General features: G+C 39.1%; 1 protein-coding gene and 1 long non-coding RNA gene across 2 annotated transcripts in view; one reads left to right on the top strand and one right to left on the bottom strand.

The window, feature by feature from the left end:
- The window catches only part of HUNK (hormonally up-regulated Neu-associated kinase), a 57541-nt gene that overhangs the window by 11395 nt on the left and 25557 nt on the right, over positions 1 to 20589 (top strand). Inside the window, exons 2-5 of the mRNA XM_081199532.1 lie at positions 9836 to 10128; positions 15352 to 15407; positions 18143 to 18278; positions 19880 to 20007. Coding sequence (XP_081055658.1) covers positions 9836 to 10128; positions 15352 to 15407; positions 18143 to 18278; positions 19880 to 20007 — 613 coding nt within the window. The remainder of the gene's footprint in view (positions 1 to 9835; positions 10129 to 15351; positions 15408 to 18142; positions 18279 to 19879; positions 20008 to 20589) is intronic.
- LOC308589957 lies at positions 185 to 4094 on the bottom strand. The gene is made up of 3 exons (XR_014009581.1): positions 4017 to 4094; positions 490 to 708; positions 185 to 310 (listed from the first exon to the last, which is right to left on the bottom strand). It is a non-coding gene; the product is annotated as an uncharacterized lncRNA (long non-coding RNA).

Raw genomic sequence — 20589 nt, 5'->3', positions numbered from 1 at the left:
CTTAAACACGTGGTGCCTCGGAACATAACCCCCACGTAAATTGGGAGTTGCCTATAAAGAGGTGGAAAGGCATTCCCATGTAACTTGGCCCTCATCAGATATTTGAGCCCCATGCTCAAGTAATATTTGGACAAAAACAGTGCTAAGAACATTATCAATAACACACTTTTTTGAGTGAAACAGGTTAGGTTCTTATAAAAACAGTTTAATTAGAACCTTTGTTGGCAGCAGATGTGTTCAAGGTTCGCTTCAACTTGAAACATGCCATTTCAAAATGAGAATGCTACCTCTCGAGCTTCTAATCTGTTCCCTGAGAAAGAAAAAAATGGGATCCAAATTAACAACTGGAACATAGCCTTGTTGACTTCCTTGCATGGCAAGATTCGCGTCTTCTGTGTCAAGGGCCTAGCTTTAGCCCGCTTTGTCAACAGTTATACTTGTGAACAAATGCCCCAGCTGACAACATGAAATGGCAGCCAGTCTACTTACATGCAAGTAATTTCTGTGTTTCTCTTGGAGCATCTGGATTGTACAGGAGCACACTGGGGCAAAAGAGTGAGAGGAAGATTGCTTGTGTGCGCACAACTGAAGCATCCTGCTGCCCAAGTCCATAATTCAGCATAGCTGGTAATACCAGAACTGAAATCCCCTGTGTGTCAAAAGAGCAGTACTACTGTTTTGCTATGACATACATTTGCTGTAGAAAAACTATAAAGAACATTGAGTCATTGCTGCTTTGGAATAGCTAAATGTACATTTCAACACCACATCTCAAATGGGAACATTTACATGTATCCTGTCTTATGGATCAATTAATGTTGTCATTTTGTAAGTTCTGCAAACAAGTATTTTCATGTTAGGCTTGACTATTAAAATAACATTATTACTTGGCATGGGTTTTCTGCTTTTGTTTTGCCACATGTAATCTCAGAAGTCTCATCTATCTCATTGTGACAGAAGACATTTGCAACATTGAAAAGGCTAGTTGTTCTATTATCAAAACCAACTAGGTAAGATACATTTGTGACCCAGGCATTACTTTTGTTTGGTTTTATTTGAGCTCTGTGTTTTCTTAGTTCATCTAACTTAAAAGGACCAGAAAAACCTCTGTTTTATAGCAGTTGGAAACCTGATTTACCTCATGGGCAGTTATGTACAGTATTCAGCTTTGGTCAACAAAAGGAAACAGACCATGCTTGTCTTAACAGGTATTTCATCTGTCACAGCAATCATGCACAAGACTCCTCATTCATTTCTGCAACTGCCCATTGAAATTCCTTTCCTCTTTGTCAACAGTATTTTAAGCTTAACCTGGATTTCTAGTTTTTAATGGCACAAGGAGCATGCATGTTTCACATTATTTATGTAATGCCAAAATCCTTGTTTGGAAAATATCTGGTGAATTATTGAGCAAATTAACTTACTTCAGATGTTAAATTTCTGTTGCTGATACAATAATATGAGAAACGTAATTCTTGCTTCAGGGGTGGGTGGGGGTAGTAATTCTCCTGTCTCCCACTTTAAAGAGAGAGAGAAGGAATGGACACTTGTCATGAGGGGAAGGTTGTTAGCATAGCCTGGTAACTTAGAAGGGATTTTTAACGACTTAAAACAGGGATTGCCAACCTAGTGGGCACATTTCAAATTTTGATAGTGATGGCGGCATCAGTAACAAAATGGCTGCCATGGGGGCTGTGGCATAACACAAAATTAGAGAGACAACCACTCCCAACAGCCTTATGCTTACCACAGGAAGTCAGCTGTATCCTGTTGGTCCCGATTATGGAGATCATCACACACACACACACACACACACACACAATGATGCTGTTGCTGTCTAACAACAATGGGGAACATTCTTCAGCACTAGGAAAAATATGCAAGGTAGCCACACCATTCTAATTTGCCCAATATCTTTCTTTCTAGCAGGGCTGGCACCAATCTGGTGCCCGTGGGTGCAGGATTAGCGAACTCTGCCCTAAACAAAGAATTGCAGGTTCTGTTGTGCATGCAGAATGAAATAATATTTATCAGAATAATATAACAACAACAATGAAGTCAGCGATAAAGTAGAGACCTTTGGCTTTACCAAAGTTTAATGCTAGAGAAAGCATTGCGAATGCATGTGACTTCATTGACTTGAATGACTATTATTTAGATTTTAGATAAATGATAATAATTACATATTTTAAAATTTTGTTGCAATTTATATTTGAAGGCAAATGCATTTGAATGTAAATATTCTTTCCATTTTTTGATTCATTGATTTTTTATTCCATTGTGTTTCTGCATTGAACAGTAGTTTGTTCTTTCAAAAAGCATGAAGGATTCTCTCCTATCTACATAAAAGAATATGTAAATCGGAATGCATTTTGCTTTTAACCTTTTAAATCTATTTCTGAGTGTGTTTTCTTGAAATGGTGCTTTCTAGGCATTTTGTGTATTTTTAAAGAGAGAGCTGTATCACAAAACTTGGATATGTGCAACAACGGGTGGGGGTTGATTAGCTGTACTCTTGTCTACCACCTTAAAAAAGATATGAGAGTATACACACCCTAGCAATGAGGGAGATGGGCTTCTAGTCTTCATATAATTTTAAGAAAGAAAAAGCTTCCAAAGTGCCAAATATTTTTGTGGTAGAAGTAACCCTGCTGGTGTTTATCTCTTCATTTTTTTTTGAATGGCTACATAAGCAATCCTACTGTTGTGTGCTGCAGTGGTGGAATGACATATTCATAGGTAAGTGTGGATTGTTTAAGCCTTATCATGTAAAAGAGCAGTAAATAAACAATTTATTTGAAAGGTGACCATGGGTGAGCAAATTGTCACTAATCACAAATGATGTCAAATCCAGCAAATACCCATAATGCTCATACTACCTCATTCTACACAGCAGTCATAGATGCAATAGATACTCTATGGGGGGGGTGAATAGAATTTTCCTAGAAACAAAATATTGTAATTGGAGGGCTTGGGAATCGTTAAGCCTTGAGGAAAGAAGTAGACGTACTGTACTTCACAGAATAATCATGTGTTATGGTCGCCAAATGCAAAGAACAAACAACAGGGAATGTTCTGCTTGTGAATTTTGTAAGGGCATCTGACTGATCACTGTTGGAGGCAAGGTGCTGAACTTCATTGTCCTTTGTTCTAATCCAGCAAGTCATTTCTTACATTCTAACACACGTTCACAACTCATCTATTGAGTCATGGGAACTGCCCTTACAGAAAATATGGGAGTCACTTAAATTGCTTCCATTTCACTGGAACTACTCCTGAAATTAAAGTAAGGCTCATGTTTAAGTGCTTTACCAAATTTGGCTTGTAATGCAAGAAATGTTATCTTGAAGCAGTAAAAGAACATTCCTTTGAATCCCACCTCTCTTGGGAACAGAGTAGTTACAGCTGTGTGTACACAGTTCACAGCCTGGCAACTTGCACTGAAGGATTTCCCTTTTTTATTTGGGGAAAGTGTTGATCTATTTCAAGACATGGATTTGGTTTGAAAATCCTTTTCTTAAACTTATAAACCTCAGGGTTGGTTGTGTGTGCGCGTGTGTGGTTTTTTGAAAAAAAGCTTTGTAGGCTGCATTGAAATGTTCTGTTTTGTGTCCTTCAGTCTTTTTAATTACCAGAACAAGCAGTAAAGAACAAATCCCAAATGAATCTGACACCATCTCTAATCCTTGAATAGTTCCATCCTTAAATGATTAAATCTGAAGATGCAGCTTTTAACTATAAGCCTCCACTCACTCAGTTACTGTTTACTGTATAATAAAACAGATGGGATGGAGATTGCCACTGCGACTGAATTTCAGTGCTTGTGAGATAGTTTGAACTTCCGATTCAGAGATGACAATATGCTGTCCATTGATCATGCAGTGGATGAGAGTAGGGGCCACTATCTACCCCTATTTAAAATGGGGCTGGGGGAAATGGAGTAGATGTTTGATTAGAGCTGGAGAGGGGAAACATGCAACATTCAAACAAATTTCAGTGCTAGAATGGCCACTTACTTGATTTCAGGGTGGCCAGCTGTTGCGACTCGCTGCGGCACCTCCAAAGCCTTGCCATGTTGTTTCGGCCATTGGAAGCTTCCCCGGCTGCCACAGAGCATCATGGGTGGCCGGTATTTCAAATCTAGCCTATCCATGGCGGCCTGTGGGCGGGGCTTGGGGAGTGGACCTGGAGGCTGCAGTCTTCACTCCGGTCTGCTCCAAATTACTATGACTGAATCTGACAATTTGGCACAATGTCATAGAAACAGAGCTGTGATGATAAATTTAGCAGCTTGCATTGTATTTGGATTTCTGTCCTGATCTGCTCCTATCAGCAAAAATACTGTATGGTGGTACCTCAGGTTACAGACACTTCAGGTTACAAACTCCGCTAACCCAGAAATAGTACCTCGGGTTAAGAACTTTGCTTCAGGATGAGAACAGAAATCGTGTGGCGGCAGCGGGAGGCCCCCTTAGCTAAAGTGGTGCTTCAGGTTAAGAACAGTTTCAGGTTAAGAACAGACCTCCAGAACAAATTAAGTTCTTAACCCGAGGTGCCACTGTATTTACTTGAGTCTAATGCGCCATCAAATCTAATGTGCACCTCAGTTTTGAAATCCTTGAAACCAAAAAAGGTATTTGCTGGCGAATGTAAATGTGTCATCAAATCTAATGTGCATTGAATAATTTTTTTAAGTATTTGATGATATGACATCATTTTGTAAGAGAATCTGGGGGGAAATTGTGCAGGGGAATGGAGTCATTTTATCCTGATGTGTAAAGCATTACAGTCTAATCTTAAAAAGCAGCCTAATCTTAAAGTTAAGCATTGGTTTACACTGTCATAAAATCATGAACTGGTACATGGTTAGACAAGCATCTGAGGAATCTGACCTTAGGTTTTGCCCTCAGACCTTAGACTTCAGGGATTTTCTGTTTTATAATCATGAGACATGAAAGCAAGAAGGAGAATCTTTCAATAAGAAGATATTTATTTTAGGTTTCCAGACCCTTGATCATCTTGGTTGCCGTCCTCTGCGCACTATCCAACCTAATTTTTAGGTGAAAATCTGAAAAAGTGTTATTATGTAAAGTTTCACTGCAGCTGGGAAAAGTACATCTCTGTTGCGAATGGTACATGTATATTCACCCTGCCTGCTATTTATAACATAATACGCCTGTACACACCCAAACTGGTTGAGGATGAAGCACTAACTCCCTTACATGAAGCAGAGATCATTTGTATGGTCAATGTGCATCAGTGACAATTCCCTTCCAGCCATTTTTTTTTTTGTCCTTTCCCCATGTGCTTCTCCGAATCCTAAGTCTTCCCTTGATGCTCCTCTATAACCAATGGGTTGTAGGCCCTCAAGCCAGACAGACTGATTTTTTGGAGCACCACACTTCACTCCAGTTTCTGGGAAAGTCCATTGACCTATTTCCTTGAAGCTGTGGAGAAGTTCTCCTGTTTCTCAGGCTTCTCCAGTGCTACAGTAAAGCATCCCACCGTCCCAGCAACGTACCCTAGCAATCCTTGCTGTCCCTGCAAGGCAGAGTTTTTCATGCCCACTTCAGGGCACTGAAAATGGTAAACTAACATCCTGTAATCATTTGGATTTGCCATATGAGAAAATAACACAGTACAGTACTGGTAAATATTAGGGAGGGTGTTTTTTTTGTAAAAGAAATTCCCAGTTACATTTATATTCATTCAGATTACAGTATACTTTAACTAGAAGACTCTGGGACTTCTCAGGAAAAGTTGTAAAGAGAAGTGGACATTTACACGGCAAAAAAAACACACCCCAGGTTCTGCATAAGGATTTGGGCTCTCTATAAAGCTCGACTGCTTTCAGTGATTTTCCATACCACTGAAGTTCAGCTTTACAGCAAACTTGTCTTTTCTTTTTAAAGCCTTTTCTCAATTTAATTGTGGGAGCTGGTGTTTTGTTTCCCACCAGCAGGATATTTTACGAACGCCAGGACTTGAATTATTTATTGGAAGTAAAACCAGAGTTGCACATAAAGCATATAAGGAGAAGGAGGTCCCAGCACCATGGGGTGTTTACAAAGAGCAGGATTAAAGAAAAATGGTCTAAATAAGCCAAGTTGTTGTTGTTTTAAAAAAAACTTTCAGCCTTGCCCTTCTCCTACCCAGTTGAACTTTGCAACAGACTTGTGAGGCAAAATTAATTAGCTCATATGCATTTATTATGTACAAGCACACCATAACTTCTAAGAAATAAGTGCTACTTTTAGTTCGCACCCCTCATCAAAGCATTGTGATGCAGATGAAATAGCTATGTGTAAAGAGCAGTCTGGTGGGCACAAGGCTGTATTAGGGTATGATACCATACATGGAAAGTTGTTTGCATTTCCATTGGGAATAAGCCCCATTAAACACAGTTAGGCTTATTTTCAAGTAGACATGCATAGGATTGAGCGGTAAAAGAATATAGCAAATTGTCTAAGCGTGGTTCCAGATGGATGCCTATTGTGTTCTTCATTTAGCCTGGAGAAGAGGAGGTTAAGGGGTGATATGATAGCCATGTTCAAATATATAAAAATATGTCATATAGAGGAGGGAGAAAGGTTGTTTTCTGCTGCTCCAGAGAAGCGGACATGGAGCAATGGATCCAAACTACAAGAAAGAAGATTCCACCTAAACTTTAGGAAGAACTTCCTGACAGTAAGAGCTGTTTGACAGTGGAATTTGCTGCCAAGGAGTGTGGTGGAGCCTCCTACTTTGGAGGTCTTTAAGCAGAGGCTTGACAACCATATGTCAGGAGTGCTCTGATGGTGTTTCCTGCTTGGCAGGGGGTTGGACTCGATGGCCCTTGTGGTCTATTCCAACTCTATGATTCTATGATTCATGCATGCAGGTTTTTTCCTGCATCCACACGGCATCATTAGCATTCAGATACCAGCTCATATTTTTCTATTTCATCTGCATTTCCCTTCCAGGCAAAATCTGATTAGTAAAAAACAAAAACAACTACCAGTATCTATTTGAGATAACTGAATGATCCATTTGCATACTAAGTCCTCATCTGGAAGTAATCTGAGTGCCATTTTTAGGATGTTAAACTAACTTACCTATGTTTTCATATGCACACCTGCTTCAATTTCAGTTGTTATTAATACATTTTAATACTTTGATTTTGCAAACAATTTTAATTCAGTTAATTGTACTGTAATCATATTAGTAATTAAGAGCAAAAGTTGATGGAAGAATCCTACGTTGGGTTCTGGAGTTTACTAGGTGTTAGGAAAGCCGTTGTGTTTTCTCCAGTACTTAGCAAATATTCCAGATGGGTTTAAATAAGGAAACTGCAAGGTTGTGCTTTGAGGTGGAAGACACATTTCTGTGATTATTGGGTCTTACAAACCACCCCGCCCTGGTTGCCTCCACCGACCAGAGCCAGTTGAGCTTGGCCCCATCAAAATTATTAATTTATTGCTGTTCACTTAAGTCTTGAGGCTATTTAAAATTGTACAATAACAACAACTGTAATAGGTTTTAAAACAATGTGAATGTTAAGATTGCTTTTCATTAAAAAAAACCCTGTCAGGGCTTTCTTTGTTGCATGCATGTAACATGTAGTTCACCTCTTAGTGGTGTTCAACAATGAACTGTTATATTCAACGAGGTAGGGATGACTTGTTGGTATGGGAGAGATGTGATTCATAAAGCACTTCAAACAACAGATTTCTGTTTCTTCCTGTGTCTTTCAGTCCTGGGGGAAACCAACACTACTTTTTCTGTTTCCGCCTGCAAGTGGTATTTCCTATTCTGCCAACAGGAAACAACCTTTCAATATGCATGAATTAATTTGTCCTCAGCAGACTAATCCTTAAGGATGGCTTGTTTAAACACATTATGCTAATCTGAGTTATTGTTCTACTAACTTCATTGGGAGAAAAGCACATTCAGTTTTTTTGGTTTAAGATAGTGGATTCAGATGACTGTTAACCATGTGGGAACTGCTTCAATGCCTCTCTATGTGAACATGGAGGTTTAGTAGTTCCTGGTTGCCTGAGTCTACCCTCACTCCACATTTAACAGTGCAAAAGAAGTTGTGATTTTCAGTGTTTTAAGTTGTAACCAAACTACCTCATTTCAACACAGTGATATGTTGCTTCCTGGCATTTTTGCAAATGTTAATTTCCATCGTGCAGCTGCCTTGTGAGCATTGCTTGACCTTTGTGTTATCTAGTTAAAACTAATTATTGCTCAGTTTTGCAGGCCTTGTCAGCTGGCCTGGCCAGCCCATCCCCTTTCCATTAGTTTCCCCCAGGCAACTTTTCACACTGGACATAGAAAGATTAATCACTCATTCTCAGGCATAGAAAACTGGAAGCACTGGGAGTGTAAGCTGCCATTGAGTCTTCCACATCAGCAACTCATCTGCTCCTTTTCTGTCAACTGTATCCTAGAGGCTGCTTCTGAGAGCTACTTTTCTTGTTTGAACTAATGTTTATTGTCATCACCTCAGCAACTTTTCAGGAAAAGGCTATTGAAATCAGGGTGATCCTGTAGCTTGGGCAGTGTTATTAAATGTAGATATAGTGAAGGTTATTGTGCTTTTCAAGAGATCTTATAAGTTGACAAGGAAAAGAACATTAGTGTAATGTAGACTTGACATTGGGATGATAGATTTGGCCTAAAGGTGTTATACTTGAAGAAACGTGTAATTAACAAGAATTCTAAGAAGTGCCTCATGTGACTGAATCCAGCCATTGTGTCAATGTTCCACAATGGTCAGAAGCATCATGGGAAAGGGTAGCTAGAGCCAGGCACCAGCACTGATTGAAACATTTCCGTTGCAGCTATATAGGTTGGCCTGCCAGAGGATAGGTTGTCTGGGGTCCATCAAAGCTAGAGTCCCATTTGGAGATGCTGGGGATTAAACTTGGGACTTTTCGCATGAAGACTATGTGCTCTACCACTAAACTAAGAGTCTTCACCGCTTTGGATTTTGTTTTGTATGGGCAGGAACCTTTTAAACTGATTTCAGTGCAAAGCTCAACAGCATGAAAGAACAGCGAGTTCCCTTTTCGATTCTAATAAGCTAGCAGTAATGAACAATGTGCTAATAGATCTCATTTGCAAGGTATGATCATTTCCCTTGCCATAGGACTCTGAAGAAATAGGCTGCGAAAGAGGAATGGTTATTAGCATAATTCTTTTGCTGCTCATACCATAGATGTCATAATAAACATCAGTAGATGCTTGTGACCTAGAAATCTGCTTTTAGGTTATGTAAATGCAAATGCTTAGTAATTAAATAATTGGAATCAAGATACAGAAGTCAATTTAAAATAAAAGGATATTTGTTGGATACCTCACATTTACCTATTTGTGTAAATTAGAAAAATAACATTCAATATGGTAGGAATTAAGTACCGTAGGTTTTGCTTTTGAGGGTTCTGCTGACCACCAAATGCTTAGCATTGGATTGCTTAGAAGTCACAAATTCCTTCTTACACAACTGTGTTGGACATAATTAAATTAGTATTGCATTTGGAGGTACAGTAATAATAATAATATTTATAAATGCACTAGCCACTTTTCAGCGTAAGATCCCAGGGTAGGAACAACAATTTTAAACACAACATTGACAATTGTTTAAAGCAAACACCATATATGTAAGACCGCGTCACTGGAGGATTAAGATTATATTCGTATAATTCAGCTCTCACTTTCCCCCCATCCAGTTCCTTCTTTCTGCGTTTTCCCCTCTTTTTCCAGGTTAATATTATGATTGAACAGTTGGAGTTAGGAGCAATAGCAAGAATAGTAATAATAACTTTGGCTTGTCTTTCTTTCCCATCAGGTGGCAGTGAAAGTTATTGATAAGAAAAGAGCCAAAAAGGACACCTATGTCACCAAGAATCTGAGGCGGGAGGGACAGATCCAGCAGATGATCCGACACCCTTACATTGCTCAGCTGCTGGATATCTTGGAAACGGAAAACAGCTACTACCTTGTTATGGAGCTTTGCCCAGGAGGCAACCTGATGCACAAAATCTATGAGAAAAAGAGGCTGGAAGAGCATGAAGCACGCAAATACATCCGGCAGCTTATCTTGGCTGTTGAACACCTACATCGTGCAGGGGTGGTTCACAGGTGAGCTTGCTTATTTATTTAACATGAGTGTTCTGCTTTTGAAGACCAGCCTTCACAGAGATCTTTACAGTATATTCACGGATGCAAATATCATTTGGCAACTATTAAACAATAGTTTAATAAAATCAATCTGTCGTTACATAAATTAAGCAGTGGCGGTTATAAATAAAACAAGATGGAACTTGTATGTGAAAAGTCTTCCCAAGGGAAATCGTATCATTCTTGTTCAGTTCAGAGTTTCAGGTGGTCGGTTAAAACGTACATTTTGCAGCAGAACTTTTGTGGACTCCGATTTTATTTTTTTTATAATTTGTTGCTAATTCTTGATACGCCAGTGTTTTTAAAAAAATAAACTCTAGTTAGTTCACTGGTTAATTTTAAGTGTTTTTAAAAATTCTATTTTGTTTTAACTATGGGCTGTAATCCAGTTTGAAAGACTTAATGGCAGAAAAGGCAACCTAAATGGTTAAATTATATACCTATCTTTTCTACTTTGTGTGATTTAGTTGACTGGCACAATATCCAGCCAGGAGTGTAGAGAGTGGCTTTATAGGCAGGCTCTAAAAGTGTGCAAGCACTATGTGTCACCTATCAATTCAAGCAGTTTGCTATTATTTTAATTATAATAGACCCTTTAATAAGGAGTGCTAAATCCATGTTTTAGAAAGTCACAATTCATTCTTGCCTTAAGTGCAGTTGGCGATGAAGTTATTTTAAATCAGCTCTAAAAATAACAGCACTTGCACATCTGTGATCTGTAGGTGTTCACATTCTCTCTTTATGATAAACAAGACGTGGCTGTTCTTGGGGGATGGAATTTCTTGCTGCTGTACCTTTTACAATATATACTCATGATCTCTGAGCTTGTTTAACAGAACAGGTGAGGACTTCCACCACCACCACCAACAAAATCAAATTCATTAGAGATATTATTCAGCCGGCTCTATCACAAATTATTTGTCCTTGTGTGGTAAAGTAGGTAAATAATTAGACTGAGGGAGAGGAGTGATTAAATTCAGTCATCATATCAACATGAGTCATGCTATTGAAAATTGATATTAGTGAATTGTAATTATTGAAGAACCTTAAAACTTTTATGACCTTGAATTCAGCTATAGAAAATTTTACTGTCATATGAAAATACTTGGTATTTTAAGGTTAAAAGAAGTGTTCAAAGTGTCTAACTCTTCAGCTAAGGAAATATTTATTCTTTTGTCCTGCCTGTCATTTTCAGTACTTGGCCTAAAAGTGAAACCTCCTTAACCTTGTGAGCTGTAGTAGCCTGGTTGACATGTCACACTGTAAGCTAAACTGTGGCTTACTGAGACTGCCTGAACATACTGACTCTCCTTTGTTCCTCCCTAGTCCTCTTAGTTTTTAGTGTGCTGTGTTAGTTAAGTCGAGCCTTGGCTTAGTGTGTCATCCAAACATGGGATTTTGGTTAAGCTCTTTTCTTAACCATGATATCTAGCCAAGGTTTTCTGCAGATCATGGTTAAGGAGGAGAGAGTTTTAAGCACAGTCCCACGTTCAGATGACACACTAAGCCCAATCTTAGCTGCCATGTTGTGTTGAAAGATTTGAGGAGGAGCAAAATGGAAGCAGTCTCCTCCCTGGGAGCCAGCACATTCATGCATTCGTGTTAAACCGTGGTTTGACTTAGAATGATGTGTGAACACAGCCTGTGTTCTGTAAACTCTCACTAGTAGCCAGTCCACCAGTATCCAGCAACTTTCTGGGTTGTGAGCTCGTCATTTCAAAGCCGCGGCTTCACATAATATGAATCCTGTTATCCTGTGAGAGAACAGAGAGTTGCCAGTGGAGTGTAAGCTCTTCCTACACTACATGAGCCCACTGCTTCACCTTCCCATTCCCAACAACTCAAAGGGACAATGGGGCAAACATTACACCAACTTGCTTTTCTAATTTTCTGTTTTGGGAGTTTTAACAGTGAAGTACAATCAAAGGCTGTAAATCAGAACCCAAAAGGAGGGTTTACCTAGCTAATTCCTAATGTTTGTCCACAAAATTCAGTCCTCCCTGGGTGTTTTTCCCAAAGAGATGACGTGAGGTTACCAATATCTTTAAAAGAAATTCATAGGTTCCTGTCATGTCTTGTTTGCCCCATGGTTTGTTTTTGTTTGGGTTCTGTGTGTTCAGTGTGGATAGCTTTGGACAGCTTTAAAAGGGGAATAGGCAGATTGATGGAGGATAAGCAGAGGCTGCTAGTAGTGATGATTGTGTTCTGTGCCCAGTGTTGGAGATTGAGGGCCTCTGAATACCGGTTGCAGAGCGGGAAGCGTGCTTTTATTCCATTTGTCAGCTTCCCATAGACATGTGGTTGGCCACTGTGAGAATAGGATGCTGGACTATATGGGCCTTTAGTCAGCTGCAGCAGGGCTTGTTATGTTCTCAGAATCTGTTTTGGTGCTCAAAGTGCCAAAGCACTAGGCATCCCAGAGGAGCTCCTCTTATTTATTTCTACCCTGTCATTCCTTCCAAAGGAGCCCAGGGCTGCTCCTTTTAACACAGTCACCATGCCCAGTCATTTTGCTTGGAAGTTATTGGCTTCCCTAGGGTCTTCCATCATTAATTGGACTTTAAGGCATGTAAGATGGGTACTGTAGCCTTCTGCATGCTCTTTTGGATTGCTTGTTGCCAGATTATATTGTAAAAGATGATTCTATGACTGTCGGTCTGTGTTTGTCTTGTCCTAGCAACGCTTGATGAAGCTTGGCTGATTTTCCCTTGACCTAATGAAGTTTGTAATGCCAAATTGAGAACCCCGTTTTAAGAATACTGTACATCCTTTTTACAGCCAAAAGCTCTTGCCAAGCAGTCATTTCTGATGCCTGTCTCTGTGGGGTCATTTTGAGAAGGTCTGTAAACTTTGGCCTGTGGTTTGTTCATTGTTGAAGCCATAGAAGCATCAATCTGAAATCAGAATTAGATAGCAGTCATTGTCTCTTTGTCTGACAGCAAGAAAACAATCCCAAATGGCAATATATGGGAAGCCTTTTCTTTTTAGAAGATATTTACAGAGGCCTTCATGCTGTCAAAAACAGGATGAGCATTAAGCTTCCTAAGGGAGTAAGAACAACAAAGACAATGAAGTTAAGGCTTTGGTGCTTGCAATAGCATCCCACAGGAAATTCTCAACAACCCTTTTAAAGTAATTTTAACCAAATTCAATCCTATTCAGTGCAATTACTGTCAGAATGTCAGAGAAAGGAATTTAATAATGTACCAGTGGCAAAGACAGCTTCCTGTGTATCTGTTTTTTACACTATTTCTTTCAATGTGGAGCTAGATGACTTTGAATTTGGTTATTAAGCAATGCTTTGGGAGATGTTAAAATACACACATTTCTGTATTTTGTGAGCTATAATAGCATATGGATGTAAGAGACCAAAGTTTGAATGCTGTTCCTCCATGCTATCACCTTGGACAAGCCACTATCGCTCCATCTTCATTTCCTATCTGTAAAAGGGACTAAGAATTACCGTACCTTTTCATATATCATTCTCTGCATCATAGGTGCTGCCAGACAGCCTCTTCTGTCTGATAATAGCCCAAGTTTCCTGCATTGGGCCATGTCATGGAAGACTTGGAGGACATACCAGTTGAGAATGTAGGCAACAACTAGTCATAGGACATTCCTAATTCTTTCCAAATACATCTATTTTGTTATTCACCATGTCACTATACTGTCTGCTTGGGTCACTCATGGCATTTGGTTAGACCTTGGTGGATAATGTCAAAGATGTCTTTCCTTATACAGTACAACAATAACGTTCTTTTGTTTGTTTGTTATGACTTCCAATTCACATGGTTGCCCATAGTCAATAAAGAACTTTCTAATCACCTCTGAAGCATTGCTGAGGTATTTAAACCATCCTGACTCTCACTTCAAAAAGTGTGAGACTTTTTGAAGTTCTGAATCTCAATGAGTGGCTGTTTACAGCTGATGAAGCCTATTTGCAGGTACTCATAAGGTAACTTGCAAATGTCTCTTCTGAAGTTGCCCCCAATGAGGGCTTTCCTTCCAATGCACATAGCAACTTCAGAAGAGATACTTTCCTTTGGATATCACCAGGGGAGGAAAATGTTAAATTTCCTCATCCATGCCTGGTGCAATCTTGATAGTATCTCCTCCCCCCCCCCCCGCAGCTGTTGCTATATGCATTTTTTAAAGTTGATGCATTAAACCTCTACAACATTTGGTTTGGCCTTGCTCCTTCTTGCTGTGTAACACAAAGTGTTAGCAGGATTGTCAAATGCTTAGGCATTTTTGGCAACTTTTTCTGTTCCAAGAGGTAACATTAATAGGCCCTCAGGTAGGTTGTTACGAGGATGACAGAGATAGCGATTGTAAAGCATTTTGAACATTGCAGAGGCTATGGAAATAAAATGCAAACAATGACAAAAACATTTGAAAGTCTCTGATAGCACCCCTCAAGTACAGTTATTCCAGGCATCTTAGATTTTGTTTCTTGGCACCCATTGCTTGATCTCTAGAAGCATTCAGCCAACTAATTTTAAGTACAGTCTGATGGCTAGTGCAATATTTATGTCAGAATTCTGCAGCACTAAGATTTGCTTCCTTTTGAAATGCAAAGTTGGCTTTTCTTCCATAGGTTTGCCTTAGGAATGCAGTTTAACTGCACAAGGCCACAAATATCCCAAACTATGCTTTGAAGTCAGTGAACAATTTTCCTTCTTCCACTTGTGTTATGGTGATATATGTTTTTCAGCCTTATTGTGCCTGCATTTCTGTTCCATGCAGAAGACTAGACCCAGTAAATATCATTTGATAGCATAAATCAAATATACATAGCCTTTAAAACTCTTTTTTCTGTACAAAAACTGTCTGTTCTCGCGTTTTTTCAAATGGAGACTGTCTAATATGGTTTCATGACACATACCACAATGCAGGAAAATACCACTAGACTTCCCAGCCACAATATTCCAGAGCAACTCTCATTAATTTCAGTCAGTTTTGTGGAATAGAACTGTTTGATGGATTGTGCCCCAACACATATATTAGACCAAGTGTACCCGCATGGTAACTAAATTGGACTACAACTCGATCATCTCTATAGCATAACATTAAGATCCTAATAACGATCTGATGCACGTGGAAAATGACAGTGGTTACTGAAACTTTGAAAATATCAAAAGCTTGAAGGCCTGCATTCTCATTAAACATGTTTGTCTGTTTCAGAGATTTGAAGATAGAAAATCTCTTGCTTGATGACGACAACAATATCAAGCTTATTGGTATGAAACTCTTATTGCAATTTTGTTGGCTGGTATTTTTGTTATAATATGTGTCCCAAAATATTCTGTGTGGCAGTATATAGCAGTGCTTTTTAGAGGAATGTGGCAAAAGAAGTTGCAATCCTGTGGTCTTCTAAGCATATATAATTTTTTTCAATGAGCACTGGTAAGTAGCACACAGCCCCAAATGTGTTACTTGCAAGTAAGACACTTTAAATTGATTTGATTTCATTTAATTTCACACCTGTATGCTCCTTTTCAAAAAAAAAAACACCGAGTTCAGTAACAAAGCATTAACAAATGAAAACAATACCTAAAAGCAATATTCAACAAAAATACAATAATACACACACACCACACACACACACACACACACACACACACACACACTATTAGATTTATATGTCACCAGCTCAAGGTTGTATACTGGTTCTCCTCCCCATTTCATCCTTACAACAACCTTGTGAGGTAGGTTAGGCTAAGAGGTACTGGCTGGTTCAAGGTCACCCAGTGAACTTCATAGCTGATTGGGAATTTGAATCTCAGTTCCCAGATCATAGTCCAACACTCCAACCATTATTCCATATGGGCAAAATTACAAAGTACAAATCAATCACAATGGATATATGTTAGGAATGTCATTTTACCCTATGACAAGAAACTGAAAAAACACCCATCAAACCACCTCTATCTGTCACCTAGGGTGTACATACTCCCCTCCTATCTCTCACTCGGGAGACAGATTCCACCAGCAAGTTTTTACCAGTTGGTGGCTTCAGTAAGCTATACTTCCTCATAAAACTGTGGTAATAAAAGCCATTTTCACAAGGGGTATCAACATTGTTTTTACAAAACAATGGAGAGGTTAAAGCAATATGGGAAAATGCCATTTTAAATATAATTAACAGTCCCTGAAAATTAATCAGCTGAAATGGTTGATGCTTGTTTTCATGTACTTGCATGCACATGTAGTCCTCATAATGTGTATTCTCGGCCCCTAATCACTACTTTTGCCACAGACAAATGCAGCATCTGGGCTCTGTTCCTGTTTTTAAGAACAGGGAATCTAAAATTTGAGCATGCATAATGGCATATCATTGCAAATATAGTTGGAGTGTGAACATCCTTCTACCACCATACCATTGCTTTTTAATGTGTGGATTTGAGAGCTTCAGTTCCAAGAAAGTTTTGCCTTTCTGTTTTATTTGCAAATGGATTTTTTCCTGGAAGTCAATTAACACATAGATGAGTACTAAACTTGTGCTATATTGTGTTACATTTCTGGAAGTGGCTTTTATGTCATGTGAATGTTCAGATATAATGCAGCAATTAACAATTAGGTAACATTGTGGAAATGAAATACACTGTTGTGTGAACACAGCCTTAGTCTCGCAGCATCAGGCAAAACCCCAGCCACTCCATATGATTGGCTTACTCATCTGCAGAAATAGAATGTGAAACTGGTTGAGAAGCCTTTTATATTTATATCTAATTTGTCAATGGCCCATTGATTCTTCAACTGCCTATCAACTTCATTCAGAGCACTGTTCATCCACATTTTGCAGACACCATAGATTACTCATCTTATTCTACTATCTGTTTATAGCTCCAATTAATGCTAGTTGTGGGCATTGATAGGAAAATATTCCCCTTAGTAGAACATCTGTTTATGTATTTAATTCTATGCCTACACATTTTCTAGCAGCAATGAGTCTGGGTGCACAGTAGAAGCCAGATGATGATGATGATTTCATCAGAGAGGCTTCATCACCTCTGAGGTGATGAAAATTGTTGCCTAAAATGGGACCAGAAGTAAAAAACGAACAAGATATTGTGAACTACACAAAGCTCTGTGTGAGACTGTTTCTGAATGTTTAAGGCGTATAAAACCTTTAAGGGAGATATACACACATATGCATACATAGAACTACCATCCATCAAACTGAAAAGTGGCACGTGCTTTGCCCCCTTTTCACTGTAAGCCCTGCCCCCCTTTAGGATTGCTTTAGGATTCTCGCTGAAAATACTATATTGGGGCGCTGCCTTAAACATGGTTTGGGAGTGCATTGTGACCCCTCTGCACGATCATATATTGTCCCGAATGGGTCTCTCCCTCTGACCCAGAACCTTGGGAGCCCCAATGACAAAAAAGATGGTTTCATGGTATTGTGTAACCTCACAGTGTGCTCTCAATCTGAAGTACAGGTTTCAAGTTCCCTTAGCCCTCCTGATGTCCTTAAGAACCCCAGGACTCCAATGATGGAAATACTATTTTGGCGTGTAAATCCTCTATATGTCTATCACTTCATCCTTGATCCTAAGAAATAGGTTTCAAGTCCTTACCATGCATCTGATCAAATCTTCATGATGTTATACGTAGGGCTATACTCAGTTCTGTCGCATGCAACCACACACACTGTTGCAAAGATGCAAGGAGAGCAGGGTTGTACTCTTATGATTCCAGCCTCTCAAATAGTTCTGCCAGGCAAGGAGAAAGCTATTTTATATACATTTACTTAAGACATTTGAGCTCATACTGTCATCTTTTTTTCATAAGTGTTATTCCAGTTTCCTGACTAAATTTATATTTAAATTTCCCCTAGACTCAAATAAAAAGCTCTTAACTAAAAAGGAAGCCTTTAACTGGGTAAATGATTGCAGCAAAGTACAAATATTGCGAGGTTGTCGTTTCTCCTGTGCAATGTTGAAAGCTTTATTTATTTTCTTTTTCACAGACTTTGGCTTGAGCAACTGTGCAAGTATCTTGGGATACACTGATCCATTCAGCACGCAGTGCGGTAGTCCAGCCTACGCAGCACCAGAGCTGCTTGCAAGAAAAAAATATGGTCCCAAAATAGATGTTTGGTCCATGTGAGTTACTATAATTGAAAAAGCTACATGCATGCAGAGGGTGGGGGTTGACTTCTCTTGCTTGACTTTTATATAAGTTCTAATTGGAGCTGCTAGTAAATTAAAATATGTAACTTTGGAAAAACAGTTTACAGTGCTGATGATTGTAAATGTTAGCATTTACAATGTCAGGATTTCAATTTGCCAGGAATTTCCAAACGTAAGATGATATAGTTCATTCTCCAAAGTAATTGCTGCCTAGTGTGTTTAGTTGACCTTGGCCATTGGGATTTACAAACTGTGGTCTACAGCTGTTTGTGAAGCAGGGACAGAAGTTACCCAGAATGTTGTTGTCAGAAAACAAGGAGACATGTTTGGCTGAAGAAACTTGTCAAATAATTTGCTTTTATAGGAACTGATATGAACTTTTCAGTGACTGCAGTGGAAATCTTAATACTCCAGGGTACTACAAGCAAACAAAGATGAATGTGTTTCAAGAAATGTTCAGACTTCCCTGTCTGGAAATTTGAATTAATTCCATTGATCTTGGTGCAGCTAAGAACAGATACGAGTTTCCTTCTTTGGGATTTTTTGTTTTGCTTTGTCCTTTGTTTGCAAGCAGCTAGTTCAGAGAGCTTTATATTTTGAAACCCAATTTACAGTGTCTGTGCTTCGAGAAAATCCAAATCGAAACTGTCATACTGCTCCTTAATTGGTTGCTCCTACATAGGGTCACCCATCCACAGCAAGCTGGAGCTGCTGAACGAAGTAGCTCTTACTGTGACATGATTCAAACAGAGAATGCCATCGTTCTTTTTTCCTGCCCTTTAACCTTCTCAGGCAATAACATCCTGCACCATTTAATTTAAGGAGAGAGACAGTTGACTCATAGCTTGTTCGTCTACAGGGAATGCTGTATATACCTTATAATGCACTTGCTTAGTCCTTTGGGTTTTGCACTTGCTTGGTGCATGGAAGCAGCATAGTGTGAATCAGTCCTATGTATGGTCCTTTTGCACATAAGCAAATCTTATTTCCATATAACCGAATCACCCCTTAAAACTGAACTTTTCAAATCAGAATTAATTCTTAAGTAATGTGATCCTTCATGCTATGAATGGTTTTATCTCTCAAGAAACTGGTTATGCAGATACTCTGAAGGGAGGCTAAATGCTACTGGGTTGGATTCAGACTTAACCACACTAAAGTTCCATTGGTTTTAGTGGGTCTACTCTAAACATGACTGAGACACAAGATCCAGCGGACTGTTGCTGCACTTCTAGAGAACATTGTGTTATGGCTTCTATGGGAAGAGCTCAGTGATAGAGCAAGTGCTTTGGGTGCAGAAAGTCCCAGTTTGGATCCCTGCTTCTCCTATGAAAAGGATCTTGGATACCAAAGCTGGAAAAGACCATTGCCTTTAAAGAACATTTGAGACCTGCTGTCAATTGGAATAAACTGTGGTGGGTTAGATGGACCAATAGTAACATCATATGTTCATGTATGTTCCATAAGTGTGATAAACCATAGGCTAGTAAACTTAATGCATTCTTGCATGCCTTGTCTTGTTTCTAAGGGAATGGTTTCTCTTAACAGTTTCCCCCACCACTCTTCTTTTACAGTGGTGTGAATATGTATGCAATGTTGACTGGGACACTGCCGTTTACTGTGGAGCCATTCAGTCTAAGAGCACTGTACCAGAAAATGGTAGACAAAGAAATGAATCCTTTCCCTACTCAGCTGTCCACAGGTAAATAATGCAGTGACTTAAGTGCTACCCCATTTAAGTCCATACAGCCCTCATAATTAATGTTGTACTGTACATCACAACTTTTGTTTCTGGTGGGCAGAGTGTTTGGGCAGAACTTTGCTGAATCAACCTATTTGGTCTGTTATTTCACACCTGATTCGTACTTTCTGTCTCCCTGTGTTGGTTTAATCAGAAGATGGAAGGGCTACATTCTTCCCAAGAGTAAATTCTATTGATCTTCCTGAGATTCCCTCCTGGGCAAGTTTGCAGTCAGAATGATTTGAAATTCACTTAACCCAATTCACTGTGGAAGTAATAAATCGTATTATTCCTATGCATTAGGAGTAATAAATAAAAGCCTAAATAAAAGGGTTCCTTTTTTACATTCTAAGCTTGGTTTCAGTACAAGATGATAGTGAAAATTACCCATAGGAATTGTTTGAAGTGTGTTTGGTGTGTCAAGCTATAAATTAGTGTCATAATGGTTATGAAGCTCTGTTCCTTAATGACCAATTTTGTACTTTAGCTGCAAGTGGGTTAGAACAAACATAACTTTGCTTGCTTTGTTTCTCTGTCAGAGCT

This window comes from Podarcis bocagei, assembly GCF_964188305.1.
Source record: "Podarcis bocagei genome assembly, chromosome: 6".
Classification (NCBI taxonomy): Eukaryota; Metazoa; Chordata; class Lepidosauria; order Squamata; family Lacertidae; genus Podarcis; species Podarcis bocagei.
This window is presented reverse-complemented; position numbering and strand designations above follow the sequence as displayed.